The following is an 18,364-nucleotide window of genomic DNA, read 5'->3' as shown; positions in this document are numbered from 1 at the left end:
TCTGGGGCAAGGATAATTTCGAGTGTCGTGTTGGTGAGTCGGTGTTGCACCAAATTGTATGGATCAGAATGACCCTAATTTGTTTAGTCAGAGTAGGTCGGTTGGTCTGTCTCAAGGGGCTGGATCTCGAAGTAGGTCGGGGTAAAATCTTCATAAACCTTTTTGGGGAATGGGGGTCCCAGTATGACAGTGATAAGTCTGGGACGTAGTTGGGGCAGATGTCCCATAAATCCAAACATCCTTCATTAAGGATTCCCAAATTTGGTCTTAAGATTTCCAGGACCAAGAAAAACAGGGCTGTATGCTGGAGGGCTACCTTCATTGTCTTGCATGGGGAAACCTAATCGGTTTTGGGTTTCAGTGAGGGGCTTGAAATCCACTAAGATCACCCCAGGGCTTTCATAACATTGAAAAGGAAGAACAGCGGGTGCCCAATCCTGTTGTTCTTTTAACCTGTGTTGGGACCCAGCAAAGTGTTGTGCGGGTAAGAATGTCCATTGCTTTCTCCTAAACTACTGTAAAGATTAGGGTGTTCTATAACTACTCTTAACAGTAGATTATTCTGTTTTTGACAAGCGGGATTTGTGATGTCTACGCGGAAAGGTGAAGATAAGGAACAGTGATCAATTCCACAACTCCTATAAAGAATACAAAATTAAGAGTAGGGCAAGTACGAGTCCCTGAACATACCAGAGGTGGGATGGGGTGCTTAGGAGGAGTAATCATCTCCTGTCGACCAGTCACACCCGCCGTTCGTCTCGTCCTTTTTCGTTCTCGTGTGGTCATGCTAGTGACTGCGTGATGTAGCGTGTTTCCGAACTCTGATGAGTCTTGTCTGTTCTTGGATTCCCTATGATATGCCGTGTTGTAAACATGTCTTGAACTGTTTAATTCACTTGTTATTTCATAGAGTAAACTTTGTAATATTGAAAATCATAGGGATAGTTCATCGAGATTTGTAAGATCCATTGATTGTAAACTGTAGTGTTGCGGGTTTAGAATGTCGGAAGTGGGTCATTCGGCCTCAAAATGGGAGGAATGTAGTGAAATTGGGGTGTATTTTGGGATATTTACGATCGGGCTCGGAGTCCTCCAGTGTCACACATGGTGCTCTATCTCTTTTCCCCGTGGACTTTCGAGGCCTGTGGATGTGTTTCTGTGACCTCAGCACTGTAGTTTTGATATGCGTGGACTCTGATGTCCCCACAGAACATATATACGAGGTGTTTGACCGGATGTTATATGGAAAAGTCAGTTTGTTCATGCACAAATATACGTTTTCCCCGGAACCCATCAGAACATCGCTCGACCCTTTCCGTTTCTTCTTGACTTGGCGGAAAAGGTCAAACAATGTTCTGATTGCACCAAAGCACGACCTTTATTTATAGATTGGAATTTAGGGTAGCACGTGACTGTACACATGTAGGGGGAAGGATGGGTGGGTCAGTTTGTGCATGCATAAGTACATAAATCGGTATTCATTTATACATATTTACATGACTACATACTCACCTCAACAATTAACGCTCAACAAAAGAAGTAATACATCATTGTTCATACCTCCTTAAAATGGACATCATTTGTCAAGTTTGTACTTTATAGTTTTTGAAGCGAACAACGACAATCAAGCTTGTGAGCATCAGTATTTATACCGCTGGATTAAGGTATTCTGATGTCCGTTTTACATCACTGCATTACGGTATATGTAACACTAACCTTATCATTCAGACCAGATTGTATCCCCTATTTAAATTGAGATCAAATACAAGGATGATTCTCAATTCTGAGGTTAGAGGTCAGAGCTACAAATAGTTCCTATCCATTAGGCTTATATATCATTGCAGTTCAACCAAGAACACTTTTCATGAAATATTTGCATTTTTCAAAATCAAAAAAAAAAAATCTGTTTTAAAATACATTTTGATTTCAACCTAGGGTAATATAAAATTTCTGTTAGAAAGACATGTCTATGGTCCATGTATTACAGTATATACAGGTATCTGTTTGTGAGTGTTTGTCTTGTATGTTATATTCATTAGAATTCATTTTACCATCATTTAATCATCAGCAAGACTGGTAACTACGTTCTCTTATAAATCGACATGTACAATGTAAAGTTAGACAAAATTATTGGGAATTTCAATAATTTTGGTTGTTTTTCTTTTTTCTTTTCTTTTATATTCCATGATTTTAGAAGAGAAAAAATCATAAGGAATTTTTAAATTTTATTTTTCCATAACTATTATTCTACGTGAACCCTTGGGGTACTTTTTTTCAAAGAAGAATTTCACTTTTGAAAACTCAACAAGTATAAGTTCCAGAAATCATCAATACTTGATTAACATGTCGTTATTTTGTGACTTGCCGTGTGTACATGCAATCACATTTTAAACATTATTCTTTTTCACTTTGATAATTAAGAGTCTATATATCGTGACCCTGATAGCGAAAATTAAATAGAGTGTTCAATTTCCGGATAAGATGGAAACGAACAGTTGAAATACTGAGAATGATTAATATCAGTCAAAGACACAGAGGTAATATTTCCTTTGTGAGAGGTCAATAAGCTTATTATCCATGTCAAGTAATATCAAAGACGTGTCTGAGGTCAATATTATCCATGTCAAGTAATATCAGACACAGAGATAATATTTTCTTTGTGTCTGAGGTCAATAAGCTTATTATCCATGTCAGGTAATATCAAAAACGTGTCTGAGGTCAATATTATCTATGTCAAGTAATATCAAAGACACAGAGGTAATATTTTCTTTGTGTCTGAGGTCAATAAGCTTATTATCCATGTCAAGTAATATCAAAAACGTGTCTGAGGTCAATATTATCCATGTCAAATGATATCAAAGACACAAAGGTAAAAATATGATTTTTGTGTCTGAGGTCAATAAGCTTATTATCCATGTCAAGTAATATCAAAGACGTGTCTGAGGTCAATATTATCCATGTCAAGTAATATCAAAGACACAAAGGTAAAAATTTCCTTTGTGTCTGAGGTCAATAAGCTTATTATCCATATCAAGTAATATCAAAAACGTGTCTGAGGTCAATATCATCCATGTCAAATGATATCAAAAACACAAAGGTAAAAATATCCTTTTTGTGTCTGAGGTCATTAAGCTTATTATCCATGCCAAGTAATATCAAAGACACAGAGATAATATTTTCTTTGTGTCTGAGGTCAATAAGCTTATTATCCATGTCAAGTAATATCAAAAACGTGTCTGAGGTCAATATTATCCATGTCAAATGATATCAAAGACACAAAGGTAAAAATAGTCTTTTTGTGTCTGAGGTCATTAAGCTTATTATCCACGTCAAGTAATATCAAAGACACAGAGGTAATATTTCATTTTGTGAGAGGTCAATAAGCTTATTATCCATGTCAAGTAATATCAAAAACGTGTCTGAGGTCAATATTATCCATGTCAAATGATATCAAAGACACAAAGGTAAATATTTCCTTTGTGTCTGAGGTCAATAAGCTTATTATCCATGTCAAGTAATATCAAAGACACAGAGGTAATATTTTTCTTTGTGTCTGAGGTCAATAAGCTTATTATCCATGTCAAGTAATATCAAAAACGTGTCTGAGGTCAATATTATCCATGTCAAATGATATCAAAGACACAGGTAAAATATCTTTTTTGTGTCTGAGGTCAATAAGCTTATTATCCATGTCCAGTAATATCAAAGACACAGAGGTAATATTTCCTTTTGTGAGAGGTCGATAAACTTATTATTCATGTCAAGTAATATTAAAGACGTGTCTGAGGTCAATATTATCCATGTCAAGTAATATCGAAGACACAAAGGTAAAAATTCCCTTTGTGTCTGAGGTCAATAAGGTTATTATCCATGTCAAGTAATACCAAAAACGTGTCTGAGGTCAATATTATCCATGTCAAATGATATCAAAGACACAGAGGTAAAAATTTCCTTTGTGTCTGAGGTCAATAAGCTTATTATCCATGTCAAGTAATATCAAAAACGTGTCTGAGGTCAATATTATCCATGTCAAATGATATCAAAGACACAAAGGTAAAAAATTTCCTTTTTGTGTCTGAGGTCATTAAGCTTATTATCCATGTCAAGTAATATCAAAAACGTGTCTGAGGTCAATATTATCCATGTCAAATGATATCAAAGACACAAAGGTAAAAAATTTCCTTTTTGTGTCTGAGGTCATTAAGCTTATTATCCATGTCAAGTAATATCAAAAACGTGTCTGAGGTCAATATTATCCATGTCAAATGATATCAAAGACACAAAGGTAAAAAATTTCATTTTTGTGTCTGAGGTCATTAAGCTTATTATCCATGTCAAGTAATATCAAAAACGTGTCTGAGGTCAATATTATCCATGTCAAATGATATCAAAGACACAAAGGTAAAAAATTTCCTTTTTGTGTCTGAGTTCATTAAGCTTATTATATCAAAGACACAGAGGTAATATTTCCTTTGTGAGAGGTCAATAAGCTTATTTTCCATGTCAAGTAATATCAAAGACGTGTCTGAGGTCAATATTATCCATGTCAAGTAATATAAAATATGTATATTAGCCCGTGTGTGTTGTGGCCATGTCTTTTCCGCTGTAGATACATCTAGTTGAATAGTCAGTGCGCATATGTGAGGATTTAACATATTGTTTTTAAGCTGTCGTGCGTGAAAACATTTACATTAATCATGTATTTTGCCCGTTAGCTTGGTATAGAAGAGTTTTATCGCTTAACCTTGCGAGAGATTTCATGAACGACGCGAAGAATTTAAATTAGACACATAGTACTTTTGCGACATCATTAAAATTCTTATTTTCGACAGGAAAGCATTTGACAAAGTGCTTATAAAATATCTTATATACGAAGTATGCATCATTTCTAGATTTCATTGATGTTTTCTATACTATTTTATGAGAGAGAGAGAGAGAGAGAGAGAGAGAGAGAGAGAGAGAGAGAGAGAGAGAGAGAGAGAGAGAGAGAGAGTAATAAGAAAAGAGCATATTGTTGTTATCTTAATAGATATCTTTTCATTTCTATGTGTATAAAGAGAGTCCTGTTGTATTCATTGGATAGGGAGCGTGATTCTCCATCATATATTTTCACTTCATTTCATCTCAGGAATTCCATCTCGGCTTTCTATAAAACTTATCATAAATTTTCAATACCATCTCCTCCAGCTTAAAGCATAAAATGTATCGCGAACGTTTTAAATGAAAAGGGCTACGTGGCTGCATAAAATTTAATACCTATGTGTTATAGCGGTAAAGGTAAAACTTATAACGGGACCAAGTTGGCCGTGAAGTGATCTCTGATATCAAAACTAAAATATCTATCACCGCGGCTTTTGATTACTCTAACGCACAATGAGAGACAGACAGAGAGAGAGAGAGAGAGAGAGAGAGAGAGAGAGTATAATGAAAAACTCACAAGACAAAATCGACCGATAACTAGGCTATGAGAGAGAGAGAAACACACACACACACACAGAGAGAGAGAGAGAGAGAGAGAGAGCACAATTTTATAATTCTTTAAGATTTATCACTATTTGTGCATGAAGGACTATATGGCACCGCACTATCACTTGGTCCACTTTATGTAATCTCGCTTTGTTCGTTACATAATGGACATGAATGTATAGATAAGAATACACTTCAGGGAGCGTATCGGCGTTATTCCAACCCAACCCGAGACTGGTGTTTTCATCATTAAAATTATCTCGACAACACCAATGTTTCATGTTCTAAGAATAATAAATACCCACTCGGTCTATCATAGTTTGCGTGGGACTGCGATACAGCCCAGCTCAGTCTGTGTTAAAGATGAAGAGTGCTACCAAAGCAACTGCATTAAAAAGTCCTGAACATTTAGCAGGAAGGTCTTAACTAAATGTTAATCCATATATACACTTTATGCCCTGGTATTAATTTTCGTCAAGAGATTTAAAACTATGCTGTCGATGTACTCGCGATGACTGTGTTAATTTACACCCCCGTATAGATAACTCCACCGCCTGCTTTCTGATGTTACCATCGTAAACTTCTTTTAAAGCAATAGAAAATTCAATTTAAAGTATTGTGAAGGTTGAGATGTTTGCCTAGCTCTCGGGCCTCCTCGTACATTAGATAGGCGGCCGGGGAAAATCTTGAGAGACCATTGAGTGTGTTTCAGTCTTAATGTAAAGCTTTGATCTTGATTGTAATGTTAGAGAGGGCTCTCCATCGACAATAAATTGAGTATGTTCGGGAATGAATTATACATCGATATTGTAACAGACCAAACTCTTGTTTACAGGCATATTGAAAAAGTGGCACAGTTGCGTTGCACTGAGGTAAAGCAGAGACACCCAAACGAAAGTTTACATGTACTATGAGAAGATACCGTACGTCCGAATTCAGTGTTGTCTATGCTGGAGTAAGACATATAACGTTTTTTGATCGCACGTCACGACGGAGTTGACCGTGACCGTGACATGATTGGTGCTCCCTTGCAGTCTCTGTAAATGCAAATTTCAATCTTTCTTTCTTTCTTTTTTTTTTTTTTTTTTTTTTTTTTTGCAAATGATTTTAAAGACATTATTATCTGCAAAAGTAACACTTCATCCGGATGGGCAGTAACTGAAAGAATACGAAAAACACGGTATCTATAGACTAGCTGCATGCTGTCCTAAAAATAATTTTCAGTGATAACTTTTCCGAGGATTACTTGAGTCAATTTAAGTTAAGTAGTGGCCGATCCAGAGGGTTTCCGGGGGTTGAAACCCTACTTTCGTAAAAACATAAATATAAAAAGGTAAAAAAAAATAACACAATTTGAGGGTGGAACCAAAATACCTTTAAAAACCCAAATTAATGGTAGAACACCCATTTAGAAAATTCCTGGATCCGCCCCTGTTATAAGGTGATAAAATTTGTCAAATATTGGCTAATTGTGATGAGCAGTTTAAAATCTGCTTGCCTGCAAACTATTTGAAAAATACGTGCGGCGCAGGGGCGACTCTTACCAGGTTCTTTCAACAAATTGTACATTAATACTCAATACACTGCGGTCTGCAAGGCCATTTACACTCTTTCGAAAATAAATATGATTTACACGCCGGGGATTCATACATGTAATAAACAGGATATTAAGGGAAGACATGCTGTTATGAAATTAGATTGCAGTATAATCCCAGTAGAGAAGGCTGCCGATAGAAAATGTACAAAATCCTTTTTGCTTAATGGTGTAGACATGTGGCATCGATCGATATGGCCGGAAAAGTGCCATGATAGAAACTTGAAAGAGTTGGAAACAATATAATTCAGTTCAAAAAGAATGGTAAGTAAAGCAACAGACGGACGACTAGCCCCCTCTGTTAATGTGAGAGATGCATTATTGTAGCCAGCCCCGTCTTCTTCGGAATTCTCTCTGCATTTCATTATTATTTCAACACCATATTAACTGACAGAGAACCCAGACAAACATCTTTTCATCTCGGAAACATTAGAAGAATACATGTTGCAATTTACTGAAGTGGAAAACTACTTGGGCGCTATTTCCCGATGGCGGACGTACGAAACACCTACTGCTACTGGGAATCAAAGCAACAGGCGGGGGTCTTTATTGCTACAACATGGTTCTAAACAGAATGGTAATATATCTCGAAGCAACCATTAATTTTATTGAGAATTTTTTGTGCCTCTATAAAATATCAGTTTGTTTACATTCCAAATAAACAAATGTTTCAATGCACATGTAAAAACTGTTGTTTCTTGGCACGTGCTGAATGAACTGAGTGCATTTATGTCACGTGATTTGTGTCCGGGCATTTCAGCATCTTGGTTAATATATCAGAAAGCCAACTGTACCAAATGTTGCAAGGAATGCAAAACAGAGGCGCTGGTAATGAAGCCGTATTGTCTGTAAAACTTGTGAACAATGCAAGATGTTTAAACACGACTTTTGAAGTTTAATAACCCGCTTTAAACCTGTATCATTTGTAGCAGGAAATTATTTGTAAACTTGTAAACCCTCTACTTCATGGAAGCTTTATGAAGAGGAAGTTGTATGATCTGTTAAATAAAACTCTTTCCCCGTCTGATTATTCAATTTACTTGCAGCTGTTTTAGAAATTTAGAAGCGCACCTAATCATAAATGTACTTGAGGTATGAAATCATAGCCCTCCAAGATGCTCGTGCTATCATTTTCAATACAAGTGGTAGCCTACTTCAAGATGATCAAAGGCAACAATTTTCTGGCAAGAACACCTCTATGATCACAAAACCTTGCTGTGTTCTGTGAGCTCGTCCTTGTGTTATACCGGCTACTTGTCACAAACTCCATGTGCAATTTTAAAAACTTAACATGTCGAGTGTTTACTCTAGTCCCTGAGAACGTACAATGAAGTCTCAGTATCTGACAGAAGAAACTACCATTGTAGCTTAGTTATACTGAAGAGGCAGAGTAATAGGTTTCTAAAACGATAATGATATACTGTTTTGAATTACTTAATTTTAACCGTAAATTGCATTTCATTGTTGGCCCCTGCTTCAAAGACATGTGCACGTCATGTCTCATTTCACGACATGTTAGAGAATGACTTGATTGACGGAATCGTGTGTATTTGCTTTAGAATGTGTTCACAAATATGAAGCAGTGTGTGTGTGCTTTAGATTTCTGCAGATGTCCTCACTGCATAATTCCCCAATAACATTTACAAAATATTGGTCGTAAATATTCTTCGTTTCTTTATTGTATGCAAGCCAATGAAATTTCTATCCGAGAAAAAAATAATAATTAAATAAATCCACGTCAGATCTACCTCATCTGTATTAGCTTCTATCTTACAAATGACTGAAAATTGTCAGTAATTTGTTATACCCAGAATTTGTCACGTGGTTATTTCACCAACATCTTCATAAAACGTACAACATATCATTCGTGTTACACTCTCACTCATCGTTTGTGTTATAAAACAGACCAGGGATACGGACTCTCATCAACCATAGTGTAGGGGGTAACCAGTCTCCTCATAAACAGCTTTTGATAATGCATATTTATTTATTTTTTATCGAGGGCCAGCTGCATGCTATGAAATGAAATATTCATGCGTTTAGAAACTGGAGTATTTTTATACCGCGGAAGCAGGTTTGAAAGGGCATACGATCAACAAGATCCTTTTTGTATTTTCGTTGTTCCTAGAATTTGCAGTTTGCAAGATAATTAGCGATCAAAACATGCATCTAGATAAGCACTCATTTTTTAGAACATTAATTGTGGTATAACAAGCATATGTTTTTCCTTCTCTTAGACAATGCACCACATTGTATTTTACTCTAAAAATATTTATCAAATTATTGATTTTTCAAAATCACCAAAATAGTTTGCAATTATATCGACATTGAACTTAGTGTGCTACATTAATAGATGTATATTTCAGCTGAACGTTTCCTGCATTCTTATCAATGTTTTTTTTTTCTTCTCCAAATAATGATTTTGAGGTTTCAATACTAAGATGTGGAAATCAAAGCATAACACACATTGTTGAACATACTCTTGACTATATCTATAGGATTACTCTCAGGCAATGATTACAAAATGTCTTCCAACTCCTCATATCTACCAACCGTTGTCGATTTAATTTCTTTTTTCAGGAATATACCAATAGACCACATTTCGACATTCTGCACTAAAAGTTCAAAAGAGTGAAGGCAGTAAATGTCTACTCCAAATATTATAATTTGGAAAAGTTTATTTCAAATACGTTATTCATTTTGTTATTGATACACATTGGCGGATCTAGAGGGGATTGAACCCCCATTGGTTGAATAGTTTTCACAAAAATATAATTTTTTTGCCATTTAAGGGTCTTCAAACATCTCTTTGGGGATTGGAAAAGGTATAAATTTAAAACGCACCCCGTTTCAAAATTTATTTACTGATACACTTATGCTGGTATTTATCCGGATTTTTCAAAAGACGAAATTTTGAGGGCTTTTTTTTTTGTTCGATAAACCTGCAATTATCAGTAAAGAGATCGTCTTATTAAACTTAAGTTAAGACATCCTTTAGTAATTGAAAATTCTCTATGAACATCATGCAGACATGCAGTACTTTGTATGAATTAGAAAGTTTAAGAGTACTTATATCCTCATTAAGGTCACGTCCTATTCTGTAAGATGTTGAATCAGATATTTAGTCTCTTAGATCTGTATAAGATAGATCTTGATTAGTAAATCATTTAGAGGTCCCCACAGGCGGCATAGCCAGCCACACTACTGCGCCCTGAATAAATGATTGGGAGGAAAATCTCGCAGAGTTCTCGTTTTTATTCCGCACGGGCGAGGTTTGTATCCTGTATTGCACGGGTTACCTAGATGCAATCGCGATCAGTAGTTTTAGATCGCCACAGTGAAATTGATAGCTAGTCTATTGATAGTAAATGCATTTAATTGAAAGAGATATGGTTGAATAAGGTATTGAGTTCAAAACACGTGTGTTAAATATTGATAGTAATGACACAATACTTTTTGCATTGATTTTTTTTTTTTTTTTTTTTTTTTTTTTTGGTGGAGGGTATAGCGGAAAATGAAGATAATTAATCGAGTGAGACTTTGAACTCTATCTAATTCTGTGACCTTGTTCGTTAAGACGCTTAAATTATGCATGAAGTTATTCAATGTGCGTGTGTGTGGCGTATGGAAGAGAGAGAGAGAAAGAGAGAGAGATTAAGTTGCAATTTGCAATGGGGAGATAAAATGTAGCTTTCTGTTATGTGGCTAAAACTGTTTACACATTGCTGAGTTTTGTTTATTTTGAAGATAATAAATTATACATACAGTCAGATAAAATGCTCAAGGAAACGATCACATTGACATGGATATGCTACCTGCATTTAGTTCTGTGTACGCATTGTAAAATTAATAACTTAATCTTGGTGCACGCGTGCTCTACGTGCACAGTGTGTATACAAAGATGCTCGCTATTTTATTTATTTATTATACAACGAATACATGTGAATGTTTTAAGATGGATAAATCTAAACATTAAGATATTGTTTCAGATTTAAAAAGGGGCGGTTCTCTCCCCCCCCCCCCTTTTTTTTAACCCATATCATGTATGCACTTTTTCACATAGTAAATTGAAGAAAAAAATCAGCTTTATTTCAAATATTTCATTAAACAATATCATCTAGCATCACAAGACCTGCATGTGTGTTTTAAAAGTTTTGAAATCGAAATTTCATAACATTTAAAAGGGTTATGATAGCAGGGGGAAAAACATGCTGTAATTTTTCATCAGCATGAGCATCAGGCCCCAGTATCTGCTACTGGGACGTTTTTCCGACGCATCATACAATAATAATGTGATAGAGTTTGTTAGAATACGTAATTGATTTTATTCAAAAAATGTTTTAAATTAGATTTTTTTTTTAAAGTAAGTAACAGGAAAAAGCACTTCGAGAGATTTTTTTTTATCTACATGTCTATCTGTATCAGGTGTTACGAGTATGTTGTATTTATTTACTAATAGATTATTTGAATATATAGGGACACAACAACGAATTAAGATTTCTTTACAGGGATCCAAACATTCTCACATTTATTTAGCATACAAGAAAAAAATAAAACAAACCCGACCAATGCATTTAGGTCATAATAATTAGTGTGTTGTGTTGTAAACACTTGACTTTATAATGCATTTTTGGAATAACTGGTAATAGGCATATCTCTCAATCCCACGACCATGTAATGTGAAGGATAGGATCCTAGTCGTTATACATGTTAATCCACAGGCACCAAACTCCACCCAATATGTACATATGTATTTAGAGAGAGAAAGTCTCTATACATTTAGGGAGGTGGGTTTTTTTTAAACCATATGTTTGGTGCCTGTGTATGTTACGTTACAAGATCTAAGTAAACCGACAACGACGGTCAGTGAACTTATCTAAAACTAACACAACATGCATTCATGAGATTTTTATGTTGACGTAAAACCTAAGAGTATATGTTACTCTGTGTGTTATTTTGTCTGTGTTGATATTTGACCCAAGGCAAGTACATTAAAAAAAAAACTTGATATGGACGAAGTATTGTATTAAAGCTCCCAAATAGGGTTAATGCAGATTTCTCAGGAAGTTCGGAAAGAAACGTCAAGTGGTGGGTGGGGTGGAGTGAATCCCCCCTATTGTAACCACTCATGAGGAAATATGCATGTGCGTGAATGGGCAACATCTTCAAGGAACAATGAAAACTTGCGCCACACGGTGAGAAAACAGGGGACGATATTATTCGATTACGTCATCGCTGCTTGATTCGAGACCTTCAGTTCGATTATCAGACGAAGTCAGAAATTCAGAAAACATATTATATAGATATAGACATTGTATATATATTCAAACATTTATTTTCACAGGGAGGAAAGAAAAACGTTTTGTTTGCGAACCCGCAGTCAAATCCCTACTCCTTAGAAAAACGAAAATGCTGCAATAGACTACCGCCATGTAACTTCAAAGACGGTTATTATGTAACAGCCCCAAACACCAACATTTAAAGTAGCATCATATTTGCTTACGATTAACTTCAAATAAACGCTTGTGTTAAATAGTTATATAGTATTTTTGCTTGGTGTGTCGATCGATTTCTGGCTCCCTGTAATCAAACGGTTATTATTTGGTCGTTAATAGTGGCTCTGCAGATTCCAGCGCTATCTCCTGTCTCTGGGTTTCAAAGCCCCATTCCTGGTCCTTCCAAACCGTAACATCAGTAGTAGTGAAACTCGTGAAAATCAATAACAAACAAAAATTCCATCTTCATCATCATTGTGTCAATGCGTCGCTAATACATAGGCCTTTTCATGCACTTTCCTTAAATTCAAACAATTTCCCCCCTTTTTTTCGATTTCATCACTAGAATAAGATAACGAATGCGTATTTTTGTAAACTTCTGATAGTTGATACGCCTTTCAGCCGTAAGGGACAGCGATTTACATATGTATATGTTTGTAACATGGAATTCCCTTCCTATAGAAATCCTTTGAACTAGAAACGCATAAATGCTGAAACCTTTCAATTCAGATGTTTAAACTAGCAACTCATAAAAATTAAAATGCTTTACTGCTGTTTATCTACAATGAATACCTTTCCAGAATGGTGGTGTTAAGACACATTTTTCGGTCACCGCGTTATCCACATCTGGTTAAGAGCCATTTTCATGTGGTTCCATGGTAAAACCTTCTATCACCCCTTACTCTGACAGTCTGATAGAGAATGTCACTTCTTCGAAGTTTATACAAACACCAACATTGAGAACTATTAAAAGGATTTGAGACATGTTTTGTCAGATAAATATGCATATAAATGTCGATTTAATTTTGCACTAGGGACATACAAGGATTAACAACTTTCCGGTAACAGTCGTTCCGTAAAATACCAGTCTTGACAAGGCGTTCATAACTAACGCACGGTAAAGGTGAACATGTCGGAAATGTGTTGATATTCTGAGCTTTAATGTCCCTACATCAAAAATAGTGTACAAATCTCCTAGACACGAACTCCTCGATTGAAAAAAAACAACTCACCTCACAACCCTTACAGTATTTAGTTTCCTGAACGATTTCTGTGCAGAGTGACCACTGGTAATTATAGTTCAAATATTGGGAAGCGTTTGTACTATAACGTATAGGAATGAATGAAAAAATAACCGTATGACACGGTTTACATAACATATCTCCAGTGTTTGACATTTCATTTCACAAAATATCATTCTATAAAATTTATCAACGTTTATCACAATCAATGCATTATTTTACTGTGTATATAAATGTCATTTTTATTCATCTTATGAAATTCAGCTCAACGATAGCTTTAAACCCGATTTTTTTTAACCATTATGGTTATACTATATGAGTAATCTAAACCATTTATACTTAATTGCAAACCGTGCTCTATGATTATAAAGCAGGCATTGCCTTTTTAATATCCCCAAGGTGACGCGGCCCGCAGGTTAATGAATGTTAGAGACGAGCATCGTAGCTGTAGGTTACGAACGGTCATAAGTGGAATGCGATCAGTAAAAAAAAAAAAAATACCACCCCTGGCCACAGAATAGGGAAAGACTAATTACCCTATTTTGACTATATACAAAACCGACCCACTCATCGTTTTCTCCGCTTTATTGTAACAATATTGTTTTCTTACAATACCAACAATGACTATATAACACAGGTTTGTAACAAAAATTAAAAAGTACAAACAGTAACGACAAGGTGGCATAATAATATTCAATTTCGACCATGAAAAAAAAAAAGAGATAAAAGAGATAAAGATGCATGGTTTCGCGAACATTTTTTTGACGAATATTAAAGAATACAGCTATGTAATCTAATACAGTACAAGTGATATTTCCTCCAAATCCCCGTGAAAAGGGGCATGAATTTTATTCATGCGTTCAATGAACCTTTATAACTTCTTTATTGCTTAATAAATTCAAATCACGTCATTCTACAATTGACAAGTTGTCAGAACAGTCGTACAGGACATAAAAATTCAGGAGATCGGTAGGAATAAAGTTGTTTTTATTTTACTTCGCTGAATTAAAAAAATAAATCAGATATATTTAGAAAAACGGGTTCGATCTATTGCCACTGGCAAGACATTTGAACATGCATAAAATAAATTCAATCTAGAAATTGGCTGATCAGCAATCGACAATTTTTAAAATGATATCATCAAGTGGTCAATTAACTAGAGGCGTCCTGTTATAGCAAGTCGTCTAGGTATCTTTCCATTGTTATTACTGAAGCAAAAACGTCTCAGGTTTCCAATTCGATCCGGCGCTAGTACATACGATATTTCTGAACGAACCCCAAAATCCGCGAACCCTTCCTGACCTCTCCATTGTGCGAACTCCAAGCTGTAATTTTCAAATGTAACCCGATTCCTTGATTAAAGGTGCTTGTAAACTATCTATTCAGAATCCCCTCTTTGAAATAGATCTTTGACACAAACCTTGCTATTAGGTTTGAACAACAAAGTGCAAAAAATGTTAACGAGTTTTTCAATAATAATGAAGACTCTATTAAACAAGAGCTATGTGTGGATTGTCCCCATACAAACGTTTTATAAACTGTAGCCTAACTTCAAAGTAATTTTTCTTTCCTTGTTAAGGAACTACAAGATACGAATCCAGCTTGTCTGTAAAATAATGCCATGAACACTTGTTCTACAAAATAAAATCAAACAATTCCTGAAAGACACAAATCTTTTTACAAATTTCAAACCGTCAAAGTATTGTTTAAACCCTGGACCCTGACGATTTGGAGGAGACCTTTGGTCCGTGATTAGGTTTCATCACAATCACGGGTGCTGGGTGATACCCGATATTTCCACTACCTCCTAAATTCAATTTACGGCGGGTGAATCTGTTAGAGAAGAAGGTTTTCCAGGAGTTGACAGTCTTAGAACTCCACACCCACATCCCACTAGTTATACCCACAACAAGCGACATAAAAATCTTTAACATATAAACTTCCACCTGGGGGATGGACTGAGCGAGGGCACAATCCTTCCCTCCATCTTCAGTCTTGTCACAATTAAGGAGTTTAGATGCTGTTAACCACACGTCATAATTCACTCTTTCATAAAAGTAACATCCAATCACACAGGTAGCTGGCACCGTATACAACACTGAGAAAATGCCAATTTTGGCCATTAGTTTTTCCAATTTTCTAATATTGGTTCCGTCCTGTTTCAAGTTATTTCTGATGCGGAATAAAGACACGAATCCCGAGAGAATAAATAAGGTTCCTAGAAGAAGATACACTATTAAAGGTGCTAACACAAATCCAGTTAATGCTTTAATATCTTGATTTCCTACGTAACACAATCCTGTTAATTCATCACCATCGACTCTCCTCATAGTAAGAATCACGATGGTTTTTATTGACGGGATGCCCCACGCGGCCATGTGAAAATAGCTGCTTAGGGTCTCTATTGCCTCTTGCCCCCATTTCCGCCCAGCAGCAAGGAACCAAGTTAAAGTGAGAATTACCCACCACAGCTGACTAGCCATTCCAAAGAAATACAGAATAAGGAACACAATAATACACCAGGTGCTGTCCAATCCTTCCTGAATGATGAACTCCGTCCCATCAATGGTTTTGTCACATGAAATGGCGTTGGGACCCGTTATGGCCCTGATGAAGAAAGCAAACGAGTAAATAGCGTAGCACATAGAAAGGAAAATAATGGGTCGTTCTGGGTATTTGAAGCGACTTGTGTCAATCACAAAAGTAAGAAACGTTATGACGGTGGACAAACAACAAAGGGATGCCCATGCGACCGTCCAGTATTCAGCAAACTTTTTATCGGCCTGACGGAACATGACGTCAACGTTACATCTCGCAGCGCACGTGGAGTTGTCGGCACCCGTATCCACCCGGACAAATCTATCCGGACAGGTTGCTTCTGGGGGTACATCCGGGAGAATTTTGTCCAATTCATAGGATCCTAAAGACCCCATTTTTTTGGATTTGGTCCCTATCTGCGCGTTCGACACCTTAATTTTTGTTAAGATATTTATCCAGTCCGCTGGGTCTTTCTCTTTGTCGAAGATTCCTGTACCGTCTGAAACCTTTGGGTCGTCTGTCATGTTTGGAGCTTCCATGCATAAATTATTTGGCTTGGGGTCATCCTTTTGAGGAAGTTTAGAACAGTCAAGCATTGGTGGCCACTGAAAACTGAATTTGGTCAATATTGGAGCGCACTTACTTTTGACTTCTAAACACATAGAACGACACACTGGTATAATTAGCGTTTCATCTCCCATTTCAGTGCACATTGGCGCGAATTGAGAACACAGAAAAAATCGTAATAGTCTCGAACATCCAAATTGTACTAAAGGTGTAAATTCGTGAACCTGGATTGCCGCATCTTTCTGATTCGTATGTCCGATTAAATTTGGCATCCTTGTTAAGTTGTATCTCATGTCCATACACATTGGTATAGTAATTCTTTCGCATCGAGCGTGACGGTGAGAGATCTGTCCCCTCACCCCCGGGACTAGTCCACAGTAGAGGGCTAGGATGAGAGGAAGCACCCACGTGTGCATTGTCACAAGATAAGTTCCTCGACAGTGTACAATTCTACTTCATGGCGCAGTTGCAAAAATTAAACAGGACTGTTTCCGTGTTCTGATCAATAGAACGGAGATAACATATTGTGCTGTTTAGTGTATCATCGATGTAAAGTGAACAGGCACTGTGTTTGTAGGAGCGATACACCGATCTAATGTCAACCAGAGCAGCCGACCGGAACAACACAACACGTTTCTAAATATCCATCCGCAGTGTTTACAATTTATCTCACACTTATCTGGTCCAAAATACGGTAAATATCCTGCCCGATTAATCTGAAATAAAAGGTTGTACAAGAGATTTAATATACATGAGGTATCCAGTAATGTTAAAATCTGAATACTCTTTTTTTCCCAATGCACTATTTGTTATCTTAAAAAGTATACGATTTATTTATCCTTCCGCTAGTCAAGGTAGGCGGTACATATGCCTTTGATCTTGTCGCGAGTGAAGTGCTTCAACGTCAATCATAGTGTTTAAGCATTCTCCTGACATATTTTATGAGTAAATTATTCGCCGACCGATAACATATGGGTTTATGTTTTCGTGAGGTCAATACGGTGCTTCGATAGCAGTTCTTTTGATATATTATTAAAACGGACAATAGCTCATGATTTTATTGTTCCATTATGTTTCATCGATTTAACTTTATGTGTAAGTTTTCATTCTTTAAATTTCGAGGTTTGAATTGCTTTAGATCAATGTTTACTTTTCTTACCTGCTCGTTTCATTGAAACTTTCCGTTATGTTTTTGGAGAGAATTGGATACGAGCACTTGAAAGGTCCGATACGCGTTTACTAATTATTTGCCCAAACACTTTGATGGTGCGCAAATGGAAATACATAAAAAGCAATTACTGAGTGGTCAAAGATAAGTACCATACTAATACGTTTTGATAAAATCAGACTAAATTTATATCAATATTATTCGATATTCGTATATAACTAGCAATCAAGCAATCATTCCATTGCTATTTCTGGTGAAGAGAACGATCTGACATAGATGCTATTAAATCTACATTTTTTAAGCGTGACCCGTTTTGAAATATTCTAAGATAAGATTTTAATCAATGCAAACAAAAGTTACTTCTGACATACAAGACAGTGACTACAATACTATCTACAGAAAAAAAAATATCTAAATGATCTTATCTCAAAAATTAAAAAAGAAAAAGAAAAGAGCTCCCCTAAATAACGGCACGTTAATGAAGCTTTTCTGTTTCAATTATTTTATTAGTGGG

General features: G+C 36.1%; 1 protein-coding gene across 1 annotated transcript; it reads right to left on the bottom strand.

Moving 5' to 3' along the window:
* Window positions 1-14,147: 14,147 nt before the first annotated feature.
* Window positions 14,148-17,383, bottom strand: LOC125674815 (frizzled-9-like). Its single transcript, XM_048912114.2, has one exon. It carries the CDS (start codon window positions 17,096-17,098, stop codon window positions 15,284-15,286), a length of 1,815 nt encoding a protein of 604 aa, XP_048768071.2. The 5' UTR covers window positions 17,099-17,383; the 3' UTR covers window positions 14,148-15,283.
* Between the last annotated feature and the right edge of the window lie 981 nt (window positions 17,384-18,364).

The sequence above is a fragment of the Ostrea edulis genome, chromosome 3, assembly GCF_947568905.1.
Source record: "Ostrea edulis chromosome 3, xbOstEdul1.1, whole genome shotgun sequence".
NCBI lineage: Eukaryota > Metazoa > Mollusca > Bivalvia > Ostreida > Ostreidae > Ostrea > Ostrea edulis.
Note: the sequence above shows the minus strand (reverse complement) of the source record. Positions and strands in the feature narration are given on the sequence as shown.